At 40.1% G+C, this 22,996-nt stretch overlaps 1 protein-coding gene and 2 long non-coding RNA genes across 8 annotated transcripts in view; 1 reads left to right on the forward strand and 2 right to left on the reverse strand.

Moving 5' to 3' along the window:
• The window catches only part of LOC142827642 (uncharacterized), an 83,280-nt gene extending 71,332 nt beyond the window's left edge, over positions 1 to 11,948 (reverse strand). Inside the window, exon 1 of the long non-coding RNA XR_012902343.1 lies at positions 11,828 to 11,948. This is a non-coding gene — a long non-coding RNA (uncharacterized LOC142827642). The remainder of the gene's footprint in view (positions 1 to 11,827) is intronic.
• LOC142827641 (uncharacterized) lies at positions 10,812 to 15,519 on the forward strand. The gene is made up of 2 exons (XR_012902342.1): positions 10,812 to 10,920; positions 15,326 to 15,519. It is a non-coding gene; the product is annotated as an uncharacterized LOC142827641 (long non-coding RNA).
• Positions 15,520 to 19,755: 4,236 nt separating this feature from the next.
• The window catches only part of C3H6orf118 (chromosome 3 C6orf118 homolog), a 66,406-nt gene continuing 63,165 nt past the window's right edge, over positions 19,756 to 22,996 (reverse strand). For all 6 annotated transcript variants that reach the window (XR_012902759.1, XM_075924605.1, XM_075924609.1 and 3 more), the window contains one exon: positions 19,756 to 20,546. Coding sequence is in view for 5 of the 6 variants with exons in the window: in XM_075924606.1 (XP_075780721.1) it covers positions 20,459 to 20,546 (88 nt within the window). In the remaining variant the exon portion in view is untranslated. The remainder of the gene's footprint in view (positions 20,547 to 22,996) is intronic.

Consider the following 22,996-nt stretch of genomic DNA (forward strand, 5'->3'; position numbering starts at 1 on the left):
GCTATGACGACTTATCTAGCTCAGTCCAATCAGTACTTTTGTACAAGCTAAAATTGAGCCAGTTAAAATCTTGGATGGCCCTTAGGTTTTCACTTGACCATTTTTTCATGTGCACACAAGCACAATTTGCCTTGTCGTGATTAGCATTTAGAAAGGCATTATTAGACAGCACTAGATAACATGATTTAGCACACACTTTTTAAACTCTAGTCGCAGTGAAGCCTAACCATCTACAGTACATTCTTAGTTTTGCCTGAAAATTGAGGCTGGAGGGTTATAATTTGCCTTAGCCTACTTACCATCCACCCCCTCAAACCTTTTTCTGGAGACACCTGTATATAAAGGTTAGAGTCAAATGAAAAACAGTTCCACACCTTGGTTCTGCTACTGGTGCATATTACTGTGTAGCAGTATCCTGTTAAAATAGTATCATCTAAGCATGGCTAAACAACAACTTCAGAAGTACAAAGTAAGAAACAAATGAACATAACTAATGCTCTAACCCTTAAATATTCATTAGACAGGAATGGAACATGGAAATGTTTAAAATAAATGCTCTTGGTGATATTATTAAATGTTAACTTTTATGCACACTAAATCATTTTGTAGCCTATTAAAACAGCTTTTTGTGGCCTAGGAAATGCATAATTAATATATTTTTTCTAGCAATTGATGTTTAATAATTAAATAGTTTGGCTAATATTTAGATGCTAAAAGAACAAAAGTCCTTTGAAAAAGCCTAACATTTAATGAAGAACATTACCAAGATAAGCTTTTTATCATCATTTATTTTAAAACAACAAGCATCAGTCTCTTTAGGCATTTTTAAAGTCCAATGAGGATAGGAAAGATGACGTTTTCTGTCAACTTCTGAATTCCAAAATATTTTCTTTTTGAATGGAAAAGCTAATTATGTGAAATAGATGAATTGATATAAAAAAACCCTCTCTTACAAAGTAGCTGTACTAACCTGATTATAATGGCAAAAAAAAAAAAACCAATTACATTTCGTGTTAAGCAAAAGTAAGACTTATAATAATAATTATTTTTTAGAACTTTTCAAACTGTTCTGAGATCTATGATGAAAAGTGAGTACCTGTATGCATAAACTATTCCTGTTTTGTAACGAAGCTGAGCATCTTGAAAATGTGTGTATTTAGCAGCATATTGTATGGATGTGAAACATGGGTGATAACGAAAGATTCAAAGAAGAGGATATTGGCGTTCGAGAGGAGTTGCTATAGAAAAATCCTGAGAATAGGATGGATGCAGAATTATATAGGAAGACACAGCCAAAAGAGAACCTACTGCAAAAGGTTATACAACTGAAGCTACAGCTATTTGGGCATATCTGCAGAATGGATGATGAGAGAAAATTTAAGACCCTAGTATGCGGCATAATGGATGGTCCGAATAGGAGAGGCAGACCCCACAGAGAATGGGTAGATGATATAGTAGATTGGTGCAGAGCTAGTGTACAGAAACTAAGCCACTCTGCACTGGACAGGGAAAGATGGAAGGAAATAGCGAGGGAGACATCGGACACCAGCGGGCATTGAGCCCATGATGATGATGATGATGATGATGAAAGAACCGAGACTTAGATAGGTGAAGTGACTTGCTCAGGGGTACACAGCTGGCGTTAGCGATGGGAAGAGAACCCAGATTCCGTGCTAGTTATTTTTATGAAAAGTATGAGGTGATTTTGGAAACTTTGGTGATGAAGGGTGAAGAAATATCCAATCGATCCCTGCATTTCTTTGTTGTCTGTTTAAATAGCTAACTGTACACGCAATTAAACTTTTCTATCATCTTTTTCTGTTCCTAAAAATGTACTAAACAAAACAGAATTTCTGTCCCATGGAACTTACAGTCCAGCTAACGCAAACAGGAACATGACACATACTGGACAAATTGGTATGTCAGTGGTAGATATAGGTTGTCTCAAATGGATTATTAGAAAGGATTTAAAACAGGAAAGAGAGGGCAACTGAGGGAGAAAACTGAGTTTCTTTCTTGCAAAAGGTAGGACATGAAAGAAGATACCAAAGAGATGACTCAGCCCCCGTCGAAGTCAAGCTCCTATTGACTTAAAATGGTGCAAGTTTAGATAAAGAGAGAATGGAAAGAACATGCAGTTCTTAGTTCCAGATTTTTTCCCCTTTGTATTTTTCTGTTTAGTTATTTTATGAAGGATGAGAGCATCACATTTCATAGAAACCCAGAAAGAAGCTATCTGAGCTTGAAAAAGTTCAGTGATGTGGTTATCTATGCTGCTTTACATTAAGCTTTTTCATCAGAAACAACAGCTACACTGATGACTGACTAATGTAATTTGTGGTGATTCATTTCCTCAAAGTTCGGTAAATAAGCATAAAGTATGTGTTACTGGGCAACATTCCTTCTAAGTAATGATGTTCTCTGTACAGGAGAAGCCTGGAATTGTGTCTGCTAATGAAAATTTCATATATGCTACACTGTTCTCCAAGCTCTCAGGAAAAAATTCTGCAGCCTCAGGGAATATGTCAGAGGGAGCTTAAAACTAAAACAATTTTTACCTATTGCAGTGTTCAGACAAATGGTATTTTGTAACCGATGTACAGAATAAGTATGAAGCTAACAAAGAACTTCGGCTCTCATTCAGCAAAGCAAGTTGAATAGTCCCACTGAAGTCAATGGACAGGCTTAGTGAATAGAACGTAAGAGAATGAGGTACATTACTTGGCATTTTTCCTTTTAATCGATAACGGTGGTTAAAAAAAATTGACAAACAATTCTCCTAGATAGATTATTGTCAAGTGCTGAATAAGAGTAGAATCTAACTGGAGAGGACAGTTTTTACACACAGCTGTTCAACTTTATTCAGAAATTTCAATTGTCATGTTTCAATCAACCAAAACTTCAGCTTATTCTGACTGCAATCTGGAACATGGCATTTCTTCCACTGCTAAGATTTGGGCTGCACTGCCATCTAATGGAGGTTTTGAAAAAAAAACTTGGAAAGTAAGGCTATTAAGGAGGTGTTGTAACATTCCAAGAGGATGAAATGGATTTGATATGCATTTTTATACACACTGTATTACTGACCTCTGAAATGGGTGCTGCTGTATCATAATAATTGGTGAACTAAAGAGTGCAATGTACTTGGATAAAAATAAACAGGATGTCAATCATTTAATGTTCAACATCCAGTTAGTATATGAATCAAATAATTTTCCACAAAATTGTACTTAATACACTAATTTCTCAGACATCTGTACATATATGCAGTTTCATTTGTAATACAGTTTATAAACGCTGTTGTACCACTGATGATAACATAATCTTCAAACTTCCCCAAACAGCCACTCAAGTCATCTCCACAACAGGTAGTCTTAAATTAATTCATTCTTCTCCAGTATATCGAAATATTGACAAAACGTAGCAGAGTCAAAATAAAGAGAGAAAAATTAGGGTTTCATTATGTAGCACATTTCACAAATAAAACTTCCCTGAAATGCTATATAGAAGATGAAATCCTTTCCAGCTTTTAAAACTTTAAGAAAATGTTCAAGGGATATGCAAATTTGAGGTAAAATTCCTCTGACATCAGAGGAAATTCTGCATATGGATCAAACACTGAAAACACAGGAGAGGTTCATAGGACAAATGAGAGAGGAGAATTTTTCCCTAAAACTCCATACTAAAGTTCACCATATTATTATGCAAGCAATCTGTGTGTAGATTTAACCTAACAGAAGGTTAAAAGAAACCTAACAGAATGTTAAAAGAAAAAGTGGGAAAATATTTTACGCAAGCTGGGGAACAACTGAAAATATTGACACACAGGAATATACCATAAACCAAAATCCGACACCCTTATTCATCTTGGATAAGTTATTATTTGACAAGTAGCTATAATGAACTCAATAAGAATAAAAATAAATAAATAAATCTGTAGGATTTTGTTATTACTTTATTTTTCAAAACACCCCTCAGTCAGTAAAACAGCTTGGCTACGTCTACACTGGCCCCTTTTTCGGAAGGGGCATGCTAATTTTGAAAGTGGGAATAGGGAAATCCGCGGGGGATTTAAATATCCCCTGCGGATTTAAATAAACATGTCCACCGCTTTTTTTCCGGCTTGGGGAAAAGCCGGAAAAAAAGCATCTAGACTGGCCCGATCCTCCGGAAGTAGGAATAAGAGATCCTACTTTGAAGTAGGAATAAGAGATCCTCCGGAACAGGGCTTTATTCCGGAGGATCGGGCCAGTCTAGACGCTTTTTTTCTGGCTTTTCCCCAAGCCGGAAAAAAAGCGGCGGACATGTTTATTTAAATCCCCCGCGGATTTCCCTATTCCCACTTTCAAAATTAGCATGCCCCTTCCGAAAAAGGGGCCAGTGTAGACGTAGCCCTAGGCTATGTCTACACTGGCGGGTTCTTGCGCAAGAGCGGGCCGGCAGTGTGAATGCTCTGCAGATTCTTGCGCAAGGAAATTTACAGTATGGCATGGTAAGAGAGGGCTCCTTGCACTAGAGTTACGCTCTTTTTTATCAGGTGTAAGCCCTTTTGCGCAGGAGCTCTTGCACAAGAGGGTAGTGTGGACACTCGGCATGGATTTCTTGTGCAAGACAGCCCTATGGCTAAAATGGCCATCAGAGCTTTCTTGCACAAGAGAGCATCCACACTGCCATGGGAGCTCTTGAGCAAAAGCACAGCATGCACATGGCAATGTGGACATTTTCTTGCACAAGAACCCTTGCACAAGATGTTCTTGTGCAAGAAGCTGCCAGTGTAGAGTAGCCTAGCTAGTGAGCTTTCCTTAGAAAGGAACATCTGTACCTAAATTTTTTCAGACATCTGAGTAGACTCAGACTGTTCTGAGTGCAATTGTCAGTAATACCAGCACTGTGACATCTCTCCAGACAAACCTAACTCTTGAATGCTTTACTAAACATTCCAGTCTGAGGTTTCCCTTCCAGCACCTGGCCTGAGCCCAGAACTATCATTGACTTCAATTAACAAAGCAGCTGTTGGACTCTGCTAAACCTCAGCACACCAGGCTGCCCATTTTTTCCCCCAAAGAAAACTAACAGATTATATAGCAAAGGGGAAAGAAAGGTGTCATTACTTTAACTACTTTCTAGAAAGAACAAGAATTACAGGGAATTTTCTTTTTTCTAAAGGTTATAACTAGGGCTGTATGAAATTCAGATACTTTGGGATTTCAAACCACAGTATTCTTCATAGGCCCTCCAATCTCCCAGCTTCTGCTTTGAGCATCAGAATTGAACAAATACCTAAAATTCAGTTCAGCAACTTTGATGAGAGATGGTGGGAACAGCCCTTCTTTTTCTGAGAGAGGGTTTTCAAGATCCAGATCTAACTGCAGACCAAGCCCAGATTTAGTTCAGATTCCAAAAATGTATATTTGTGCAGTGTCACTCTAAACTAGGCCCACGTTCACTCAAAAAGCTTGTGAACTTTAACAGGGAAATTTCTAGGAACCTAAAGTGAGTTTTCTGTTTGCAATAAAACACGAGAAGAGGCAAATGTCACATGGATTCAGGTTCCACTGTGACTAGTTTGCACAGTCTCTTTATGTAGGACACATAATTTCTACAGACATAGGCTGTATCTACACTGCACTGTTATTTCGCAATAACTAGCGTTATTTTGAAATAGCAATGCAAGCGTCTACATAGCTATTCTGTTATTTCAAAATAATTTTGAAATAATGGACAGCTTATTCTGAAATCTGTAAACCTCATTCTATGAGGAATAATGCTTATTTTGAAATAAAGTGTATGTTGACGCGCCACTGCTGCTATTTTGAAATAGCTCCTCACCAGGGCCATTCTAAAGTTATTCCTTCTGGGGCTCTAAATTGAGATAGCACATCTACATTAGGGAAGCCTGCCTCAGACTAATTTTGAGGCATTCTTGCAGTATAGATGTGCTATTTCTAAATAGTTATTCCAAAATATCTTATTTTGAAATAAGCATGGTGTATAGACATACCCACAGACAGCAAGTCTAGTTCAAGACAAAATAGTTCCTAGACCCATGGAAACATCCCATACCTCTTCTCTCTCCTGCCCCAGGATCAATCTATCTTGCTCCTTGGGCCCCTCCCCTTTTCCATTATCCCTTTCTGTAGAGCTCTTTGGCTTCTCATAGTTGTCTCAAAGACTCTTAAGCCCAGATTCTCAAAGGTATATAAACATTCAGCAAAATCTAAGGCAAGGGATACTACTCTGACTCCTTGCATTAATCTCATTTTCCTTCTATTTTAACATTCATTGAAAACTTCTTTCAAACCAATAAATCAAGAAACCAAAATTAAACATATTAAAAAATCTAAAAAAGGCAATAAGCTAACAGGAAAAAAAAGCATGATTTGAGTAAGATTTCAATCTTCAAAGGATCTCCATTTGAGACATGAAAAGCAGAATTAAAACTTTAAAGTATTATTTGCATAAAAGAAAACTCTCTAGCCCAACAGAGCAAACTGGCTGATTATATTCAGATCAGGTGCTATAAGCAGATGTTACATATAAGCTCATCAACCTAATGCATGGTTATTGTGATAATCATGTAGATACCAGATTCTGAAAGAACCAATATCTGCATGTAAAATAGGTGCAGTGGGTATCATTACAATTCTGGCATGTACTAGTTGTAGTAGGCATACTTACACTATTTGTAGAATTTCATTCTAAGTACATGGGGATTCTGCAGACAGTGGTAATGGTAAATACTGTGGCACAGTCGGCTCCAATGGCTTGAATGTTTTTTAATCCTAGGGTCCACTTTTACCACTCTGGCAGAGTAAAGGGGTCTTAAAGTGACTGTAAATCACACCTCAAGTGAGTGTAAGAACCCTTTACACTGCAAGAGTGGCATCAATAACACTTCATTAAAAGGCAAATCAGGCCTTGAGTTTTTAAAGAAATCCTCTGCAACAATATAACTTAAAATATAGTCTTGACCTAGCAGTAACAGCCTAAAAAGTTCAATAGTCCGCTTGATAAATATCTGAGGACAACTCGTTGAAGGAAAAAAGAAACTAGTCCATGCAAGCTACAGCAGTATTCATAATAATAGCTGCATTTGGACATGGTCAAATAGAATTTGTTTCCAGTTACATTTCTCCTCTGACATATGAACAGCTTTCCATGGTTTCATTTCCTGTATTTTCCTCATATTAGATTAAAATGAAAGTAACTGTCTCATAAATTTGTACAGCCACTAAGTCCAAAGGAAAACTGCTGTTTGACACAAGCCCCCACCTCTGATAAAGTGCTACTTAAAAACCAAGTATTGGGAACTGTGCAAAGATAGCTAGATTTCATGGATGGTGCAAACATGTCCAGATGCCAAGCCTTCTAAATATTTACTATAGCAGCCAAAGAAGAGATTGAACCCCCATGATTTCTTTTGGCAGTATGGAATCTTCCTTAAATATTTAAAGTATGTTGGAAAAAAAGCAGATACATCTCTTTGTGCTATGAAGCAATAAATCTTATGTGTTATCCTGGTCAGGGGTGCTAGAATTACAGGTGTGAGGGGTGCTGCCCCCTGGCTTGCAGTGGTTTCCATCATAGGGTTTCCAGTTTGATTCAATGACTTTCTGCACCCCCATCATAAAAACCTCTTTTAACCACTGGTGCTGGTTCATTTCTTTTGGCAGAACTGTGTGTATGGTTCTGAGCAGAGCTTCCACTTCTAGCTTCTTTGTCATAGGGACAAAGCCTAATCCTGTGACTCTCACTCAAGAATAATTTTTATAAACTCAATGACGTTATTCACATGTGGAAACACTACTGTGTGAATAAGGGTTATGCAGTAGCAGCCCTGGCACAGTGTTTATATTTTTGATTAAATGTGGACTGTACATATTCATGTATTTAAATGGCATTGCCCCGGTTATCCAATTCAAAATATGCTTTCAGAGTCATACATTAACAGATATAACAGATCAGAGTAATAACTTTACATGTGAAACAACATACTGATTATTCCCCTTTGTGACATTTTGCATGCATGGATCTGAGAGAACTGAACTTCTTTTGATCCTTCAACTAAATATTGCCATCACGGAACAGTGTGCGCTTTTTGTTTAATTCAATGCTACAAAATTTTTGATAGAACCGGGGGAGGGAGAAAGATCCCACTGTAATTTCATCAAGTCCTTTAAAGTCTTCTGGGCCAGTCTGGATTCTTTTCACTCTCCTCAGATACACTGGGCAAACTCAGCACTAGTATTCACTTCCACCACTGGTAAATTCAGTTCATTAAAGAAGCAAATAAAATTCCTGTCTCTTTTCTTCAGTTAGAGCCTTCTGAACAAACTGGAATGGATTGCTTTGAAGTTTGGGTGCTCTGCTCTCAAAGTAATCACTTTTTTTTTACCCCTTTATTGACCTTAGCTTCTATTTCTCTTTATTGATAATAAGTATATGGACATGATTTATAGCGTTTGCATATGAAAACTGGATTTTGGGAACTCCTGAATAAAGCAAACTATTATCAGGCTAAGCCTCCTGAAGTGGAGTCAATTTTAAATCGTTACTGCTACTTAAATTAGTCTTTCCTTTCTTTTTGGACTTCATTTTCAGCCAACATAATGATGCTCCCCAGACTTTTGAACATTACTTTTTTGACTTGCATTTTCTATGTTAAAACCTTCATCAAGATTTAAAATGGGCATGAAGAAGAAATTAAAATGTTTTAATTGTATTCTGCTCCTGGGTCAATATTATGGACTGCTAAAGGTAGCTATATTAGAAGTAATACAGTGGACAGAGACTTTTTGTATGACCCCTTAGACAATTATACAGTAAGGCTACATCTACAGTGGCATGATATTCCGAAAATGCTTTTAACGGAAAAGTTTTCCGTTAAAAGCATTTTCGGAAAATCACATCTAGATTGGCAGGACGCTTTTCCTCAAAAGCACTTTTTGCAGAAAAGCGTCCGTAGCCAATCTAGACGCACTTTTCCGCACAAAAGCCCCGATCGCCATTTTCACGATCGGGGCTTTTTTGCAGAACAGTACTGTGCTGTTTACACTAGCCCTCTTGCGCAAATGATTTGTGCAAGAAGGCTTTTGTCCTAACGGGAGCAGCACAGTATTTCCGCAAGAACACTGACAATCTTACATAAGATCGTCAGGTGTTCTTGCAGAAATTCAAACGGCCAGTGTAGACAGCTGGCAAGTTTTTCCGCAAAATCATATGATTTTGCGGAAAAACTTGCCAGTCTAGACACAGCCTAAGTGAAATGTTATGTAGTAATTGTTCTGCTGTGATGCTTCATTTATTTTTGTTTTGTTGTTTGCTTGTTTTGGGTATCATAATACTGTTAAAATAGCAACTCAGTGAACATTATCGCTACTCAGAGCACTAGACAATCTCCACTATATGCTTCTGATTTGAATGACAGACTTATTTTGTTCCCTAAACAATGTTTGTGTACATAACAAGTCTACCTTTACAATTCTGACAGTTTTGGCTTATGTTACTGTGGTAAATGTGGTGCTATATTACTTATTTCCAAGGGCAATTAAAAAGATTTTAAATGGAGATCACTCAGTGCACACACACATGCAGTCTCTAAAGCTAGTTAGAAAGTGGCCTTTTTCCCCCCCACAAAAAATGTTGACTTTTTAATAAAAATTTAAAGCCAAAATACTTCAATTCAGAATTGCAGCTGCAGGGCCCCATAGAGGCAAGGGGAGAGGGTTTGAAATTCAAGTTCTTATGTTTCCAATCTCCTCTACAGACCGGGCTCCCTGGTCAGACTCCACAAGCTTCTCTCAGGGGGGAGAAGTTGTATCATGGGGGTCCCTGGCCATTGTGTACAGCAATTAAGAAAAATTTAGCTACATTTATTTGGATGTTTGCATTGCTCAAGTAGAGGGGTAGCTTTAAAAAGGTAGAGACATGCTTGTGATAGAAGATGAAGGGAGCCAGCTAAATGACTTTGTTTTGCATTGAAACAATATATTTGAGCAGATACAGAAGGTAGAATCAAAAATACTACTTGTTTTTCAGTGCAAGAAGAACACTGAAAGCTCAGGAAAAAAACACAAATAAAATATGGTTCCTGAGCATCTGCTGAACTCTGCCCGGTTATGACGTAACAAGCCTATGTACTATTAGCATTATGTTTTATATGTAAGCTTAAATTTACTTTAAAGACCTAATTAGGTTTAAAAGGCTGCTTTCCAAAGAAAGGAAGGCATCGTTCTGCCACACCTTGCCAAGCATTTATTGCAAACTGTTTAGTTTAACAATTGGACTGCCAATGGCCTCTCAAACTGCAAGCTGCATAGCAAGCTAAAGAAAGTAAATGGCTGTCTCTAGACTGGCCGCTTTTCCGGAAAAACTTGCCAGCTGTCTACACTGGCCGCTTGAATTTCCGCAAAAGCACTGACGATCTCATGTAAGATTGTCACTGCTTTTACGGAAATACTGTGCTGCTCCCATTCGGGCAAAAATCTTTTTCCAAAAAACTTTTGCGCAAAAGGACCAGTGTAGACAGCACAGTACTGTTTTCTGCAAAAAAGTCCCGATCGCGAAAATGGCGATCGGGGCTTTTTTGCGGAAAAGCGCCTGGATTGGCCATGGACGCTTTTCTGCAAAAAGTGCTTTTGCGGAAAAGCATCCTGCCAATCTATACGCACTTTTCTGAAAATGCTTTTAACTGAAAACTTTTCCGTTAAAAGCATTTCCGGAAAATCATGCCAGTGTAGATGTAGCCAGTGTAGACGTGACCTCACACTGGCTTATGTTTGGTTGCAGCCTAGGCAGACTAGAGAGAGCTACCTCACAATGACTGATCAGCAGAATAGGTGACAGAGCGAATGCACAGAAGCTTAAGGCAATGCAGGAGCCCAGAAAGCAAAAGGAGATGAGCAGCAAGGTAACAGAAAGGTAAGAAGCCTTGAAGTCTAAATTAAGTGAAGCAAACACCTCTCAAAAACCTTTATAAAAGGGTGCTTACTGCCCTTGAAATTCAAGTGGCACAGAAAGCAAGGTGTTTACTGTCCAGTCATAGAGTTTGTTCTGTTTAATAAAAAAAAAAAAGAAACTATAGCCAAATAAGTTTTAAAAACTGGTAAAAGGGGTCTTGAGAACAGTACTAGGAGACACTCTTTATAAAATCTCAAACCAAAGCTGAAACTTAATCCAGGTTGGTCAAGAGTTTTGTGGACACCTGTGAGTGAACCAGGATCTAGCTTCAAGTGAAACGAGGCCAGTTTAAGGCATAACCAAAAATTTTAAAAGTTTAAAATTTAAACAAATCATAACCAAAAATTTAAAAAACTTCACAAACCCTATCATCCAAAAGGCTAAAGTTAGAAAACAGGAAGTCCACTACCTCTCTATGAGATGGAAAGGCTTTGGTTTTGTTCCCCAACCATTCTGCCTACCAAAAAAGCTGCTGTTATAACTTCATTCTGTTATCTAGCAAATAGACATTTAGCATTAGCTGACTCATGTATCTCTGAAAAGTTTTCTCCTCTCAATTCCATATATGACATCTGATCAAGAACATTTTTGGTTCCTATTTTCTGTTAATTTACCTTTCCCACCCTATTTTTAGCTAAGAAAAGGAAAGAAGATACAAGCTTATGCACATATTTTTTTAAATCAAACTACATACAAATATACATCTTCTATAAAAAGCTTGGGGGGGGGGGGTTGTCTTAAAAAGGGGTTAATTCCCCCAAATTCACATGGTTTAACTCTAATTCTGTCATATAAATACCAATTGGAACATGTTACCCTTGATTACAAATATACATTTCTCTAAACTGTTACACTTTTCCTTTTGTACCTTTTGTAGTTATCCACCATTGGACCAAATCCTCTTTCATTTCTTTCTCATATCTACCATTCCACTAGGTTTGTCCCAAACAGAAGTGTTGTCTAGCTTCATGTGGCTTATTCTGAAAAGCACTAAAGGGCTACAGCTAGCTTGCCCCAGCACCTCATTAAAATTACCATATTTCTCCTGGTGCTAGTTACCATTTATTTGACACACCTGTCCCTGCTCTCAGGGAAAGTCTCTAGTGTTAGCTCCTCACAGAACTGCTAGGAGGGCAAGGGATGTGTCCCCAGTCCCTCTGCCAGCTGTACTGCTCCAGCAATAAGGAGAGGGAGAGACAGAGCCATGCTCATGCTGCTGCTGCTGCCCTGAGCATTGATTGATGTGAGCCTGCTCTCTTATGCATTGTTGGTACTTGGAGCACTCCCATCATAGTGTCAGAGTAACCACCCCAATGGCTCTCAAAGTACCTGACCCCCCCCCACACACACACACACACTTCTCTCAACCAACCCACCTTCTCTTAATCCTTAGGTCACAAGGTAGCCCTTATTCTCAGGCTAAAGAGGAAGACTCCACACACTTGATTCATCTCTTCCCTACCACTTTCCTCCAAAAAAACCCATAGCGAAGTGTGAACTGTCCCTTCCCATGTCACAAAGGAACCAAAGCTGTAGGGGACCCACTTCCCACAAAAATTCAGGAAACCCAATCCCCTCCTCTCAAAACTTCGTCCTCTCAGAAGTCTCAGGGAACCAAACTGCCCCCATTCCAGGGCAAGTGTTTCCTCTAATTTTTTTCTACTCCTATGCAAAATAAGTGTTATGTGCATGGAGGCATGTGCAGATGTGCAACACCAGTAGACACACATACTGCCAGCTCTCAGCACTCTGCTAATCATCTGGGCCGCATTTTTAATCTTTCCTGGAAGGTTGCCCAAGCACTTAGCTTAGCGGGAACACTGCTCCTTCATCAACTGATCCCTTCACCCCAAGCCACAGAGAACCCAACTTACTCCATCCCTTTAGCAGCAGGTGAAACATTCCTGACATAAACTCTCCTCCCTAGTTCATCAGCAGCTGTGTGCCCCACTTTATCCCCCATAAAAGGCCTCATGAACCCACCTTCCCAGAGACATGGAATGTGCTCTTATCTCAAACCCTCCTACCCCCTCTCATATGATTCTTAAGGGACCTGACTCTCTTGCCCAGAGCACAAGGTATCTTATCCTTCCATGCTGTTCACAGGAAATCCATTATCATCTGACACCCCGCCTCCTCCATGCACAACACAACTCAGCCACTCACCTTCTAGCCACAGGGGATTGTCTCACTCAACCTTCCCATCAGTCTTAAAAGGGTCCTAGATTAGAGGGAATCCTAATTGGCCCCAGATTTACCCCCAACTTTCCTCAGTCTAGAGAGAACCATCTCCCTCTTCTTCATGAGTTAGCCAACTGGAATACAATCCCAGGGATATGTATTTGGGGATGCTAGCCTATGCTATCATGGCTACAATACATGCTAGCTCAGATGAGAGCTAGCGCAAATGTTTACTCAAGCTGAGAATCACACCCCTATAGAGTTAGCCACAGATTTTGGCCTAAAGAGCTTCCAGTCTACAAAAGCAACAAAAAAGGGGTGGAGACAGAGGGAGGGGGATATAGTCAATAACCTACAGTTTTATACCCATTATATTCTATTTTAATAAAAAATATGTCACCCATCCCTTCAGCCTTTACCTTATAAGTTGACTGATGTGTTGTAGACATCCTGGAAGCAATAGTTCTTCAGAAGGGAATGAAAGGGGAAATAGAAGTGGCCCTTTTATATATCACTTGGGGGAAGGTGATTCCAGGAATAGATGTGGAAAAAAGCATGAAGATAGTTGTGGGATAAAAGTGGATGAAAAGGCAATCAAGGCTAATATGGCTGGCAAGATGGAGGAAATAGGAAGTACTGCCCATTATTTCAGTTTTGCTACTCTGACGTCCCTGTAAACCTCATTTCATGAGGAGTAAGGGACGTTTCGGTATAGTGATTTATTTTGAAATTTGGCACTGTGTATACAGTGCCAAATTACAAAATAAGCTATTTTGAAATAAGATCAAAATAAGATACGCAATTCACGTAGTTCACATTGTATCCTACTATGAGCTCCAGTGCAGTGTAGACACACCCCAAGAAACCAGTGGATATGTTTAGAGAGCCAGCGCAAAGGGCCTGTATGCCCTTGTTTGGTAAGCTCACAAGCAGCAGGTTGGTTAGAGGAGAAGCACAGGATGTAACAGCATAAGCAGCCAGGTCAGCCTGAAGTTCACATACAGAATTAAGTTTTCAGAAGTGTTTAAATGACTCAGAATGAGATTTTTTTAATGTAATTGGAGATAGGTGCCTAAATACCTTTTAAAAATCTGGCCATCAAACACTGAAATCATCCTGAAAGTCAATGAGATGTGAGGATTTCTGAAAATTTACCCACTGTGCATATATCAAAGGCTTATAAGAGATATTAACAGAATCACACCCATATTACCATATACATAAGCTCATCTGTAAAGTCACTCCCATGATGACAATTCAATACCTAGTCTTTCATTGCATGCATAGAGTGGTTTAAATGTTGTTTTTAATTTACTTTGTTAACAATGTCCCTTCATCACATGTTTATCTTTTCCCTAATGAGACTGGTTGTTAATTACAGTTATCTTATTATTATCCACTTCATGCATTCAGTTTACTGGAAAAAAATAAAAAAGATTGAATACACCAAATGTTCTAGGTTAGATAATTTAATCACTTTGGATAATGGCTTAATTAACTAGAAAAACAACATTGGAGAAATGTGTGCCACATTTTGATTGTCTGTCAAGTGTCCAGATTTGTAATGACTTCAGATATGGCTCTTGCTTCCTGAGTGCTAATAATGGGGAATTACTCCTTGTCTTCTAATTCAACTTCTCTGAAGAGAATAGTCATGCCAGATTCTCACACTTCTGTCTCAGCCTCAAGGCGTGAGAGAGGCTGAGTGCCCCAAGATATAATGGGCTTTTTGTTCCTAATGTTAGTGAATAGGAATGTGAGCCTCTCTGACCTCCGTCACATTCCGTCTTAGAACCTTAACTGTGGAAGCTTCCATACAATTGCTGATACGAATGGGAAAGAAAGCTTCCCAAGGAAAAATAAGGCACACACAGAAAACAAACAGACAAATGTAAAACACAAACAACAAGGTATACAAACACCAACTTCAGAGGTTCCCTCCAAACTGTGTGGGTCACCAAGAATCCTACAGAATGTATCTTCAGAGGAGGAGAATTACAAGAGAAAATAATCTCCTGTTTCTGAAGATACCCACCATGCAGGGAGGGCTTGTTCAGTCCAAATTCGTTCGTATGTGTGTGTGTGTGTGTGTGTGTGTGTGTTCGTTCATTCCTCAATGGATTCTGGGTGGAACTGGCCAGATACAATATGTGCCATTTCACCTGTGGATTTCTGGTTCCTCTAGTGGACTCTCCACAGTGACAGGACCCAGTGCAAAGAGGTGCTATGCTTCAGAGAAGGCTGACAAGACATGTATCCTTTCTGGTGGAGATCTGTGCACAGAGGGCCTATTTATGAGTGAGACTCTGGGAGGAGGTGAAATGGCCTTTAATTAGGAATTCGGAGTTTGACCCTGTATGATTAAAAGTTCTTCGCAGAGCCGGTCTTAGGGCCATCATTTTCAAGGTGCCACAGATAGAGCTGGTCCTAGGGGTGGGCCACGACCACATTTCGGCAGCCTGACCTCCCCCCAGGTTTCCGTGGTTACTCCCCGGCCCTTTTTTTCTTTAAACCATCTGGTAACCCTACAAGTGAGTCGAGTCGTCGCCCGGGGCCGCCAATTGGTTAGCACCAGCCCTGGTTCTTCACTTTCCAGTAAGCAGTTTGCTATATGTTGCAATCAGATAACCAAAAGCTTCCCCACATCGTCTCCAGTCAGTCAGTCTCCCATCCATAGGACCAATAGACGTGCTATTTTGAAATAAGTGTGCAGTGTAGACATACTCTTACGGAACTTCAAGAGATCATCAAGTCCAGTCCTCTGCCCTCACGGCAGGACGAAGCAATGTGTAGATCATCCCTGACAGGTGTCTTTATAACCTGCTCTTAAATATCTCCAGTGATGGAGATTTCACAACTTCCCTAGGCAATTTATTCCAGTGTTTAACCACCATGACAGTTAGGAAGTATTTCCTAATGTCCAACCTAAATCTCCCTTGCTGCAGTTTAAGCCTATTACTTCTTTTCCTCCCAACCAGTTCCTCCCTATTTGCTAAAATCAAGTCAAGAACAGCTCCCCCACAATAGATTTCTCAACCTTCTGAAATAAAAAATGGTCTCTAATGCAGTTCAAGAACTTACTGGATAATCTGTGCCCTGCTGTGTTAGTTTCCCAACATATGTCTGGATAGTTGAAGTTCCCCATCACCACCAAATCCTGCACTTTCAATGATTTTGTGACTTAACAAAAGCCTCGTCTGCCTGGTAGATGGTCTGTAGTAGACCCCCCCCACCATGACACCACCCTTGTTCTTTGCCCCCTTTGGACCTAATCCAGAAACTCTCAACAAGTCTGTCTCCAACGCCCATCTGCACCTCCGTCCAAGTGTAAACATTTTTAATATATAAGGTGATACCTTCTCCCTTTTTTCCCTGCCTATGCTTCCTGAGTAAGCTGTACCCTTCTATACCAATATTCCAATTGTGTGTGTTATCCCACCACGTCTCTGTGATACCAACTATGTCATAGTTGTGTTTAATTATTAACACTTCAAGGTCTTCATGTTTATTACCCACACTTCTTGCATTTGTATACAGGAATCTAAGATACTGATTTGATTTTGCCTCCCAGTTCTGCCTTGTCACTCCTTTATATCCTATGGATGGGAGGGACCAAGGAATTAAGGGGATCTGGTGCAGCAGTAGGAGTCACCTCCTCCCCCCACTCACTACATGGGTAGCAGGAGCCAGAGCAGCCCAGCCTGTCCTGCTCCGTCATGCCACCCTCTCCCAGCCCACTGCACATGGCTTCTCAGCAGCATTGGAATGCAGTGTCCCATCCCAGGGTGCTTTGGTTCCTGCTGCCTGTGAGAAGCGAGCAACAGCAGGCTACAGGGCAATGTGGTGTGTCAGCGCAGGCTGCTGGGCCTCTCCAGCTTCTGACAACCAGATGGTGAGTGGGGGGAGATGAACGCTGCTTCAGTTCCATTAGGTTCCCATAATTCCCTGGGCAATATTGCTTGGGAAGGGGGAAAGGGAGCAAGGCAATGATGGAACGGGAAGGAGTTGTGGGATGGGTAGAACGGGGGAGAGGTGTGTTCAGCAGCAGGGTGTTGCCCCGGGGCCCGCCCCTGGATCACAGAAGGGGATTGCTCCAGGATCCGCACCTCCCTCGGGCTGCCCTGTCCCCAGTGCCGCAAGTATGAAATCTACAAGATACTAAACATCAGGGCTACGTCTACACTGGCCCCTTCTTCGGAATAGCCATGCTAATTTAGAACTTTGGAATAGGGAAATGTGCAGGGGATTTAAATATCCCCCGCGGGATTTAAATAAACATGGCCGCCGCTTTTTTTCCGGCTTGGGGAAAAGCCGGAAAAGAGCGTCCAGACTGGCGCGATCCTCCGGAATAAAGCCCTATTCCGGAGGATCTCTTATTCCTACTTGGTTGTCAGAGAGTTTGGGCCTTTTAAAGTGGTAACAGGTGTTCCCATAGCACTATTGTAGCCAGCATCACAAGATATTTATGTGCCAAATGTTCTAAAGATTCACTTGTTACTTTATGCTTCAACCACCATTCCAAAGGACATGCTGATGATGGGTTCTGCTTATTATCCAAACCAGTGCAGACTGATGCATGTTCATTTTCATTATCTGTGTCAGCATAAGATTGATTTTTTTTTCTGGTGGTTCGGGTTCTATAGTTTCTGCATTAGAGTGTTACTCTTTTAGGACACTTGAAAGCATGATATGTACCTTGTTCTTCTTAGATTTTGGATGGCATTTCAGATTCGTAAACCTTGGTGAAGTGCTGTAGCTATCTCTAGAAGTTTAACATTGGTACCTTCTTCACGTTTTGTCAAATCTGCTGTGAAAGCATTATTAAAATTAACTTGTTTGGGTCATCTTCCGAGAGTGAAATATATGACAGAATGATGGTAAAACAGTGTTTATACAGAGTGTATCACAATGCCTTGATCAAGGTGATACTGTAATATAAAAAGAAATGTTGCTACTTCTCATTGTAAGGCCAAGAACTAAGATTCACCATCAGGTTATGGAGAAAATAACTTTGATACTCACGTTTCCATTTAATCAGTCACTCGACAAATAAAATACTGGAATGAGTGCAACAACTGAACAGTAGAAACTGAAGAACAGAAAATGCTTGTTTCCTACAGAGTTATATTGTTGCAGCACTAACTGATTAAAAAAAAGGTTAAACATCAGAAAATATCAGCCAGTAAGATGGAAGCAACTCAGAGCCTGCCATATTTTTCTAAAAATAGAAAACAATTTAAAGCATATTGATTTTTCATTACCAGAAATATTGGGGATTTATCAACCTTCATAAACCTAGCTCTACACTACGGAATAATGCCCCTTTGATCCTTTTTATTCAAACTTCACCAGTAGTTTTCAACTTATGGTCTGCAAACCTATGGGGATCTGCCAACTATGTCTAAGGAGACTGCAAAAGGTTGTCATTACATAGATCACTGGTTTTCAACCTGTCATCCACTGTGCACTAGAGGATCTACAGGATCTGACAAATTTCCAATGGATCCACCCCTTCATTTTAAGGATCTTCAGATAAAAAAAATTGAAAATCACTGCTCTGCACAGTGTAGTCATTAGAGGTGCCAGGTAAGCTCCATGAAAATGTCACATTGAATGTGAAATATTGCAGTGCCACGCTCGGGCCACATTTATCTCACTGTACTAATGCAGTGATTTGGTGAAATAAAGTTTAAAAACATATTGCTAATGAAAAATAATCTAAATAGCCTTTCATTTCTGCCAAATCAGAGATGGACTTGAACCAAACCCTATGATTCAAATACTTGTGAATTATGGTAAAGTGCAAATATCCATTTTCACTTTGTTCTTGGGCCTGTGTCCAAGGCTCACTTGTAAAAGAAAGCAGAGAGACTCTTCCAAGCTCTATCCACTGCAGGTGACAAAGGGAGAGGCTACACTCAGCAAATTTCTATGAGTCTCTTGGGCTTAGCTTTATCTCAGTGCACCCAGATGCTCTGCCAGCCAACTTGGGCTTGGTTCTCTCTCAGGGTACTTCTATGCTGCATGAAAGTTTTGAGCCTTTTCTCCCTACCGCTCATATAAAAATATTGATCCAGCTTTAAGTTCTGATTATTTTTCTCAACTGGGGGTGCAAGTTAAACTTCAGTCTGGAACCCGCACAGAGAGAATGTGGCTAAAATTGCTTAAGTTCTAACAGTTCTCCAGTATCTTTCTCAGAGTGGACAGTTCTCTACTACTGAGAGCTAACTGAGAAAGAATTTTAGAGCCTCTCTGGAGAAAAAACCATGGGATACACATATAAAAACATTTACAATGGGAGCACTGATGTCCAGGCTAAGATTACTTGGCTGCTTAGACACCTGTACCAATAAGGGGTTATTTACTTGTGCAATGTAGACATAGTCTGGGTGAAATGTGAATGTCCCTCTGGGCTATGACTCCTTTTTGATTGGGGGGAAAATTTGTGAGAGTAGTTTCCCTCTTGTTGCTTGGCAACAAAATGAGCTGTTACTTGCAGTAGTGTGTACAAATCATCATCATATGATTATTCCTTCTTTCCTCTATATTTCTAACATACTTTGATAAGCAGTAAAATAAGTAAAAATGTTGAAATTTAAAATATCATCACTGGCATTTAAATTAACATCTTTTAATATAAATGGGGCAATACACAGTTTTGAGCTATTTTTTCAGACACCTTGCAAACTCAGACAGACATTGTTGCTATACATTTACGTGGGTCGTGTTTTAAAGGTTTGGGGTTTTTTTTTTTTTTACCTGTAATAGCTAAATGTTTACTTTTTTAAAATGTAAGCTGAGACACTGAAGAATAAGGAGGCTGCCAGGAGAGGTGCTTGTTGGCCATACCATTGTGTACTAGTCCAAATCAAGGCCTACATGAAGTACTTGCAAGGAAGTCTTTGCACGCAGTGATACAACTAGATCTTATTAAGAAGCTGCAACTTCCATTTACTTAAATATCTTTTAGTTGTGAGTTCTATCTTGGGAGTTTAATTAATAACTTCTGCCACTTGCATATTAAAGCTTTCATCAGTAAGCGAAGGCAGCTTCTATAGAAAACAGCTTGAAAAAGACACATCTACTTAAACAATTGCTATTACTAATGCAGTGCATTTCTAGACAGTGTATAGTAATTTCTCGTGGTATATATACAAACTATCAAACCCTGATCATTTGTTTAAGAAAGCATGCATTTCTATTTTTGAAATTACATTATTATACTTAATTTTGAGACTCAACATCACTTTTTAATATTTGGATTTCATTTGCATGGTTCCAAGTATGGAGTCAAGTATACATTCAAGGCATTTACAATTTATCTCCCTACATATTCTTCTGAATTGTCTGGAGTTGATTCATTATCTTCAAGTAACAAGAATTCCTTCAGCATCTCCCATATTTGTCTAAAACAAAAAAACACAAACACACAATCAATTTACTAAGTGAGTAGAAATTACAGAATGAAAATATCACAGCAAATATCTGGGACAAAATAGCAACACCTCCCTGAGTTCTTCCAGTATCAGCAATATACAGTAGACTTCCAATAATCCAGAACCTATCGGACCTAGGTGGTGCCGGATTATCAGATATGCCAGACTACAAGGAGGTACTATAAGGTGATTATATATATACTGTATACATTATATACTGTATATAAAGTGTTCTTAACCCTTTTTATTATACATATTGTATACAGTATACTGTAATATTTTAGTTTTTTAAAGCCTTTTTTACCCTTTTTGCTCAATTCAGCTGCTGCCGCTGTTATCTTGTGACTCATTTTTTGCTGAAGCTCACTCACTAGGCTCTTGCCATTTTGATGCCGGACTATCAGGAGTGCCGGACTATTGGATGCTGGACTATTGGAGTTTTACTGTACATGGAAAAAAATGTTATTTACCTGTAGAGTAAGTAGAGTTCTTTGGTCCCTATTTTTATTTCATATGAGGGGTGCATGTGCTCTATGAACATGAGATGGAAGATTTTTGCTATCAAAGCCATTGGTCTCCATATGCAACCCCCTATGCCTCATGCTCTGAACTGAGTGGTGATGTGGCCTCTCCAATTACTTTTCTACTGATAATGGCTCTCAGATAAGGCTCCAAAGAAGAGGAGCAGGAGGATGGGCAGCAAAATATAAGTAGGGACCATACATGTTGAAGAACTCCAATTAATTAAATAATTAAGAAATCCATCTGCAAACATTTAGAAGAAGGTGATAAGTAACAGTCAGCATGGATGTGTAAAGAATACAGCATGTCAAATCAGTCTGATAATTTTCTTTGATAAGATAACAAGCTTTTTGGCTAAGAAAGAAGTGGTAGATGTGGTATACCTAGGCTTTACTAAACCATTCATATCAATAAACTAGGGAAATACAACCTAGATGGGGCTACTAGAAGGTGGGTGCATAACTGGTTGGATAATTATTCTCAGACAGTTATCAATGGTTCACAGTCATGCTTTGGAATGGCATAACAAGTAGGGTTCCACAGGGATCAGTTTGGGGATGGGTTTCATTCAGTATTTTCATCAATAATTTAGACAATGGCATAGAGCAGGCCTGGGCTAAATACGGCCCACGGGCCAGATCTAGCCTGCAAAGCCACCGGATCTGGCCCATGGACGTTGCAGGTAGCCCCAGGCAGCCTCCCCACTTGCCTCGCCCCACCCACATGCTGCTCAGAAACACTGCTGTGGGGAAATTTTTCTTTAAAAACTGTGAGTCTGGAGGGGAGGGGGGAAGCTTTAGGAGCTGCTTCCTGCCCCCCCCCCCCCAGCACAATCCCATTGGCTGGTTTCTGGCCAGAAACTGACCAATGGGAGCTGTCTGTTTCAATAACCGGCAGCCATGAAGCACAAGGGGTTCCATAGCACATGGCTGCAACCTGTGCAAGGGCAGGGAGGATGATTCAGCTGCTGGCTGGTATGTCTCCTGGAAGAGCCCAGTCCCTCCTTTTCCCAGCCCTCTGCCCCTACTCCTGCCCCCTACACCCACATACCCAAATCCTTTGCCCCCCCTCCTATACCCATATCCCCTCCCAGGTGCAGCACCCCAATCCCCTGCCCCAGATCATAATTCCCTCCTGCCCTACTTCACAACCCAAATCCCTGCACCCCAATTCCCTGCCCTGGGTCACAATCCAACCCCCTCAACCCCAGTCCAGTGCCCCAGGTCACAACTGCCTCCTTCACCCAAACTCCCTCCTGTACCCCAAGCTCCCTTCTGCACCCAACCTTCATCCCAGACCCCATACCTCCTCCATTAATATCACGGAAGAGTGTGGCCCTCGATCACTTTCCAAATTAATGGAGTGCCTCCCCCATCAAAAATTATTGCCCACCCCAGCACAGAGAGTATGCTTATAAAGTGTGCAGATGATACCAATCTGGGAAGTGTTGCAAGTGCTTTGGAGAATAGGGTCATTAATCAAAATGATCTGGACAAACTAGACAGATAAATGGTTTGAGGTAAACAGGATGAGGTTCAATAAGGACAAATACAAAGTATTCCACTTAGGGAGAAACATTCTGTTTCACACATACAGAATGGGAAGTGACTCTCTAGGAAGAAGTCCTGCAGAAAGGGATCGGGGTCATAGTGCACCACAAGCTAAATATGAGTCAACAGTGTGATGCTGTTGCAAAAAAAGCGAACATGATTCTTGGACGCGTTAACAGGAGTGTTGTGAGCAAGACACAAGAAGTCATTTTTCTACTCTGCACTGGTAGGCCTCAGTTGGAGTATCGTGTCCAGTTCTGGGCACCACGTTTCAGGAAAGATGTGGAGAAATTGGAGAAGATCTAGAGAAGAGCAACAACAATTATTAAAGGTCTAGAAAAAATGACC

The sequence above is a fragment of the Pelodiscus sinensis genome, chromosome 3 (genome assembly GCF_049634645.1).
Source record: "Pelodiscus sinensis isolate JC-2024 chromosome 3, ASM4963464v1, whole genome shotgun sequence".
NCBI classification, from domain to species: Eukaryota; Metazoa; Chordata; order Testudines; family Trionychidae; genus Pelodiscus; species Pelodiscus sinensis.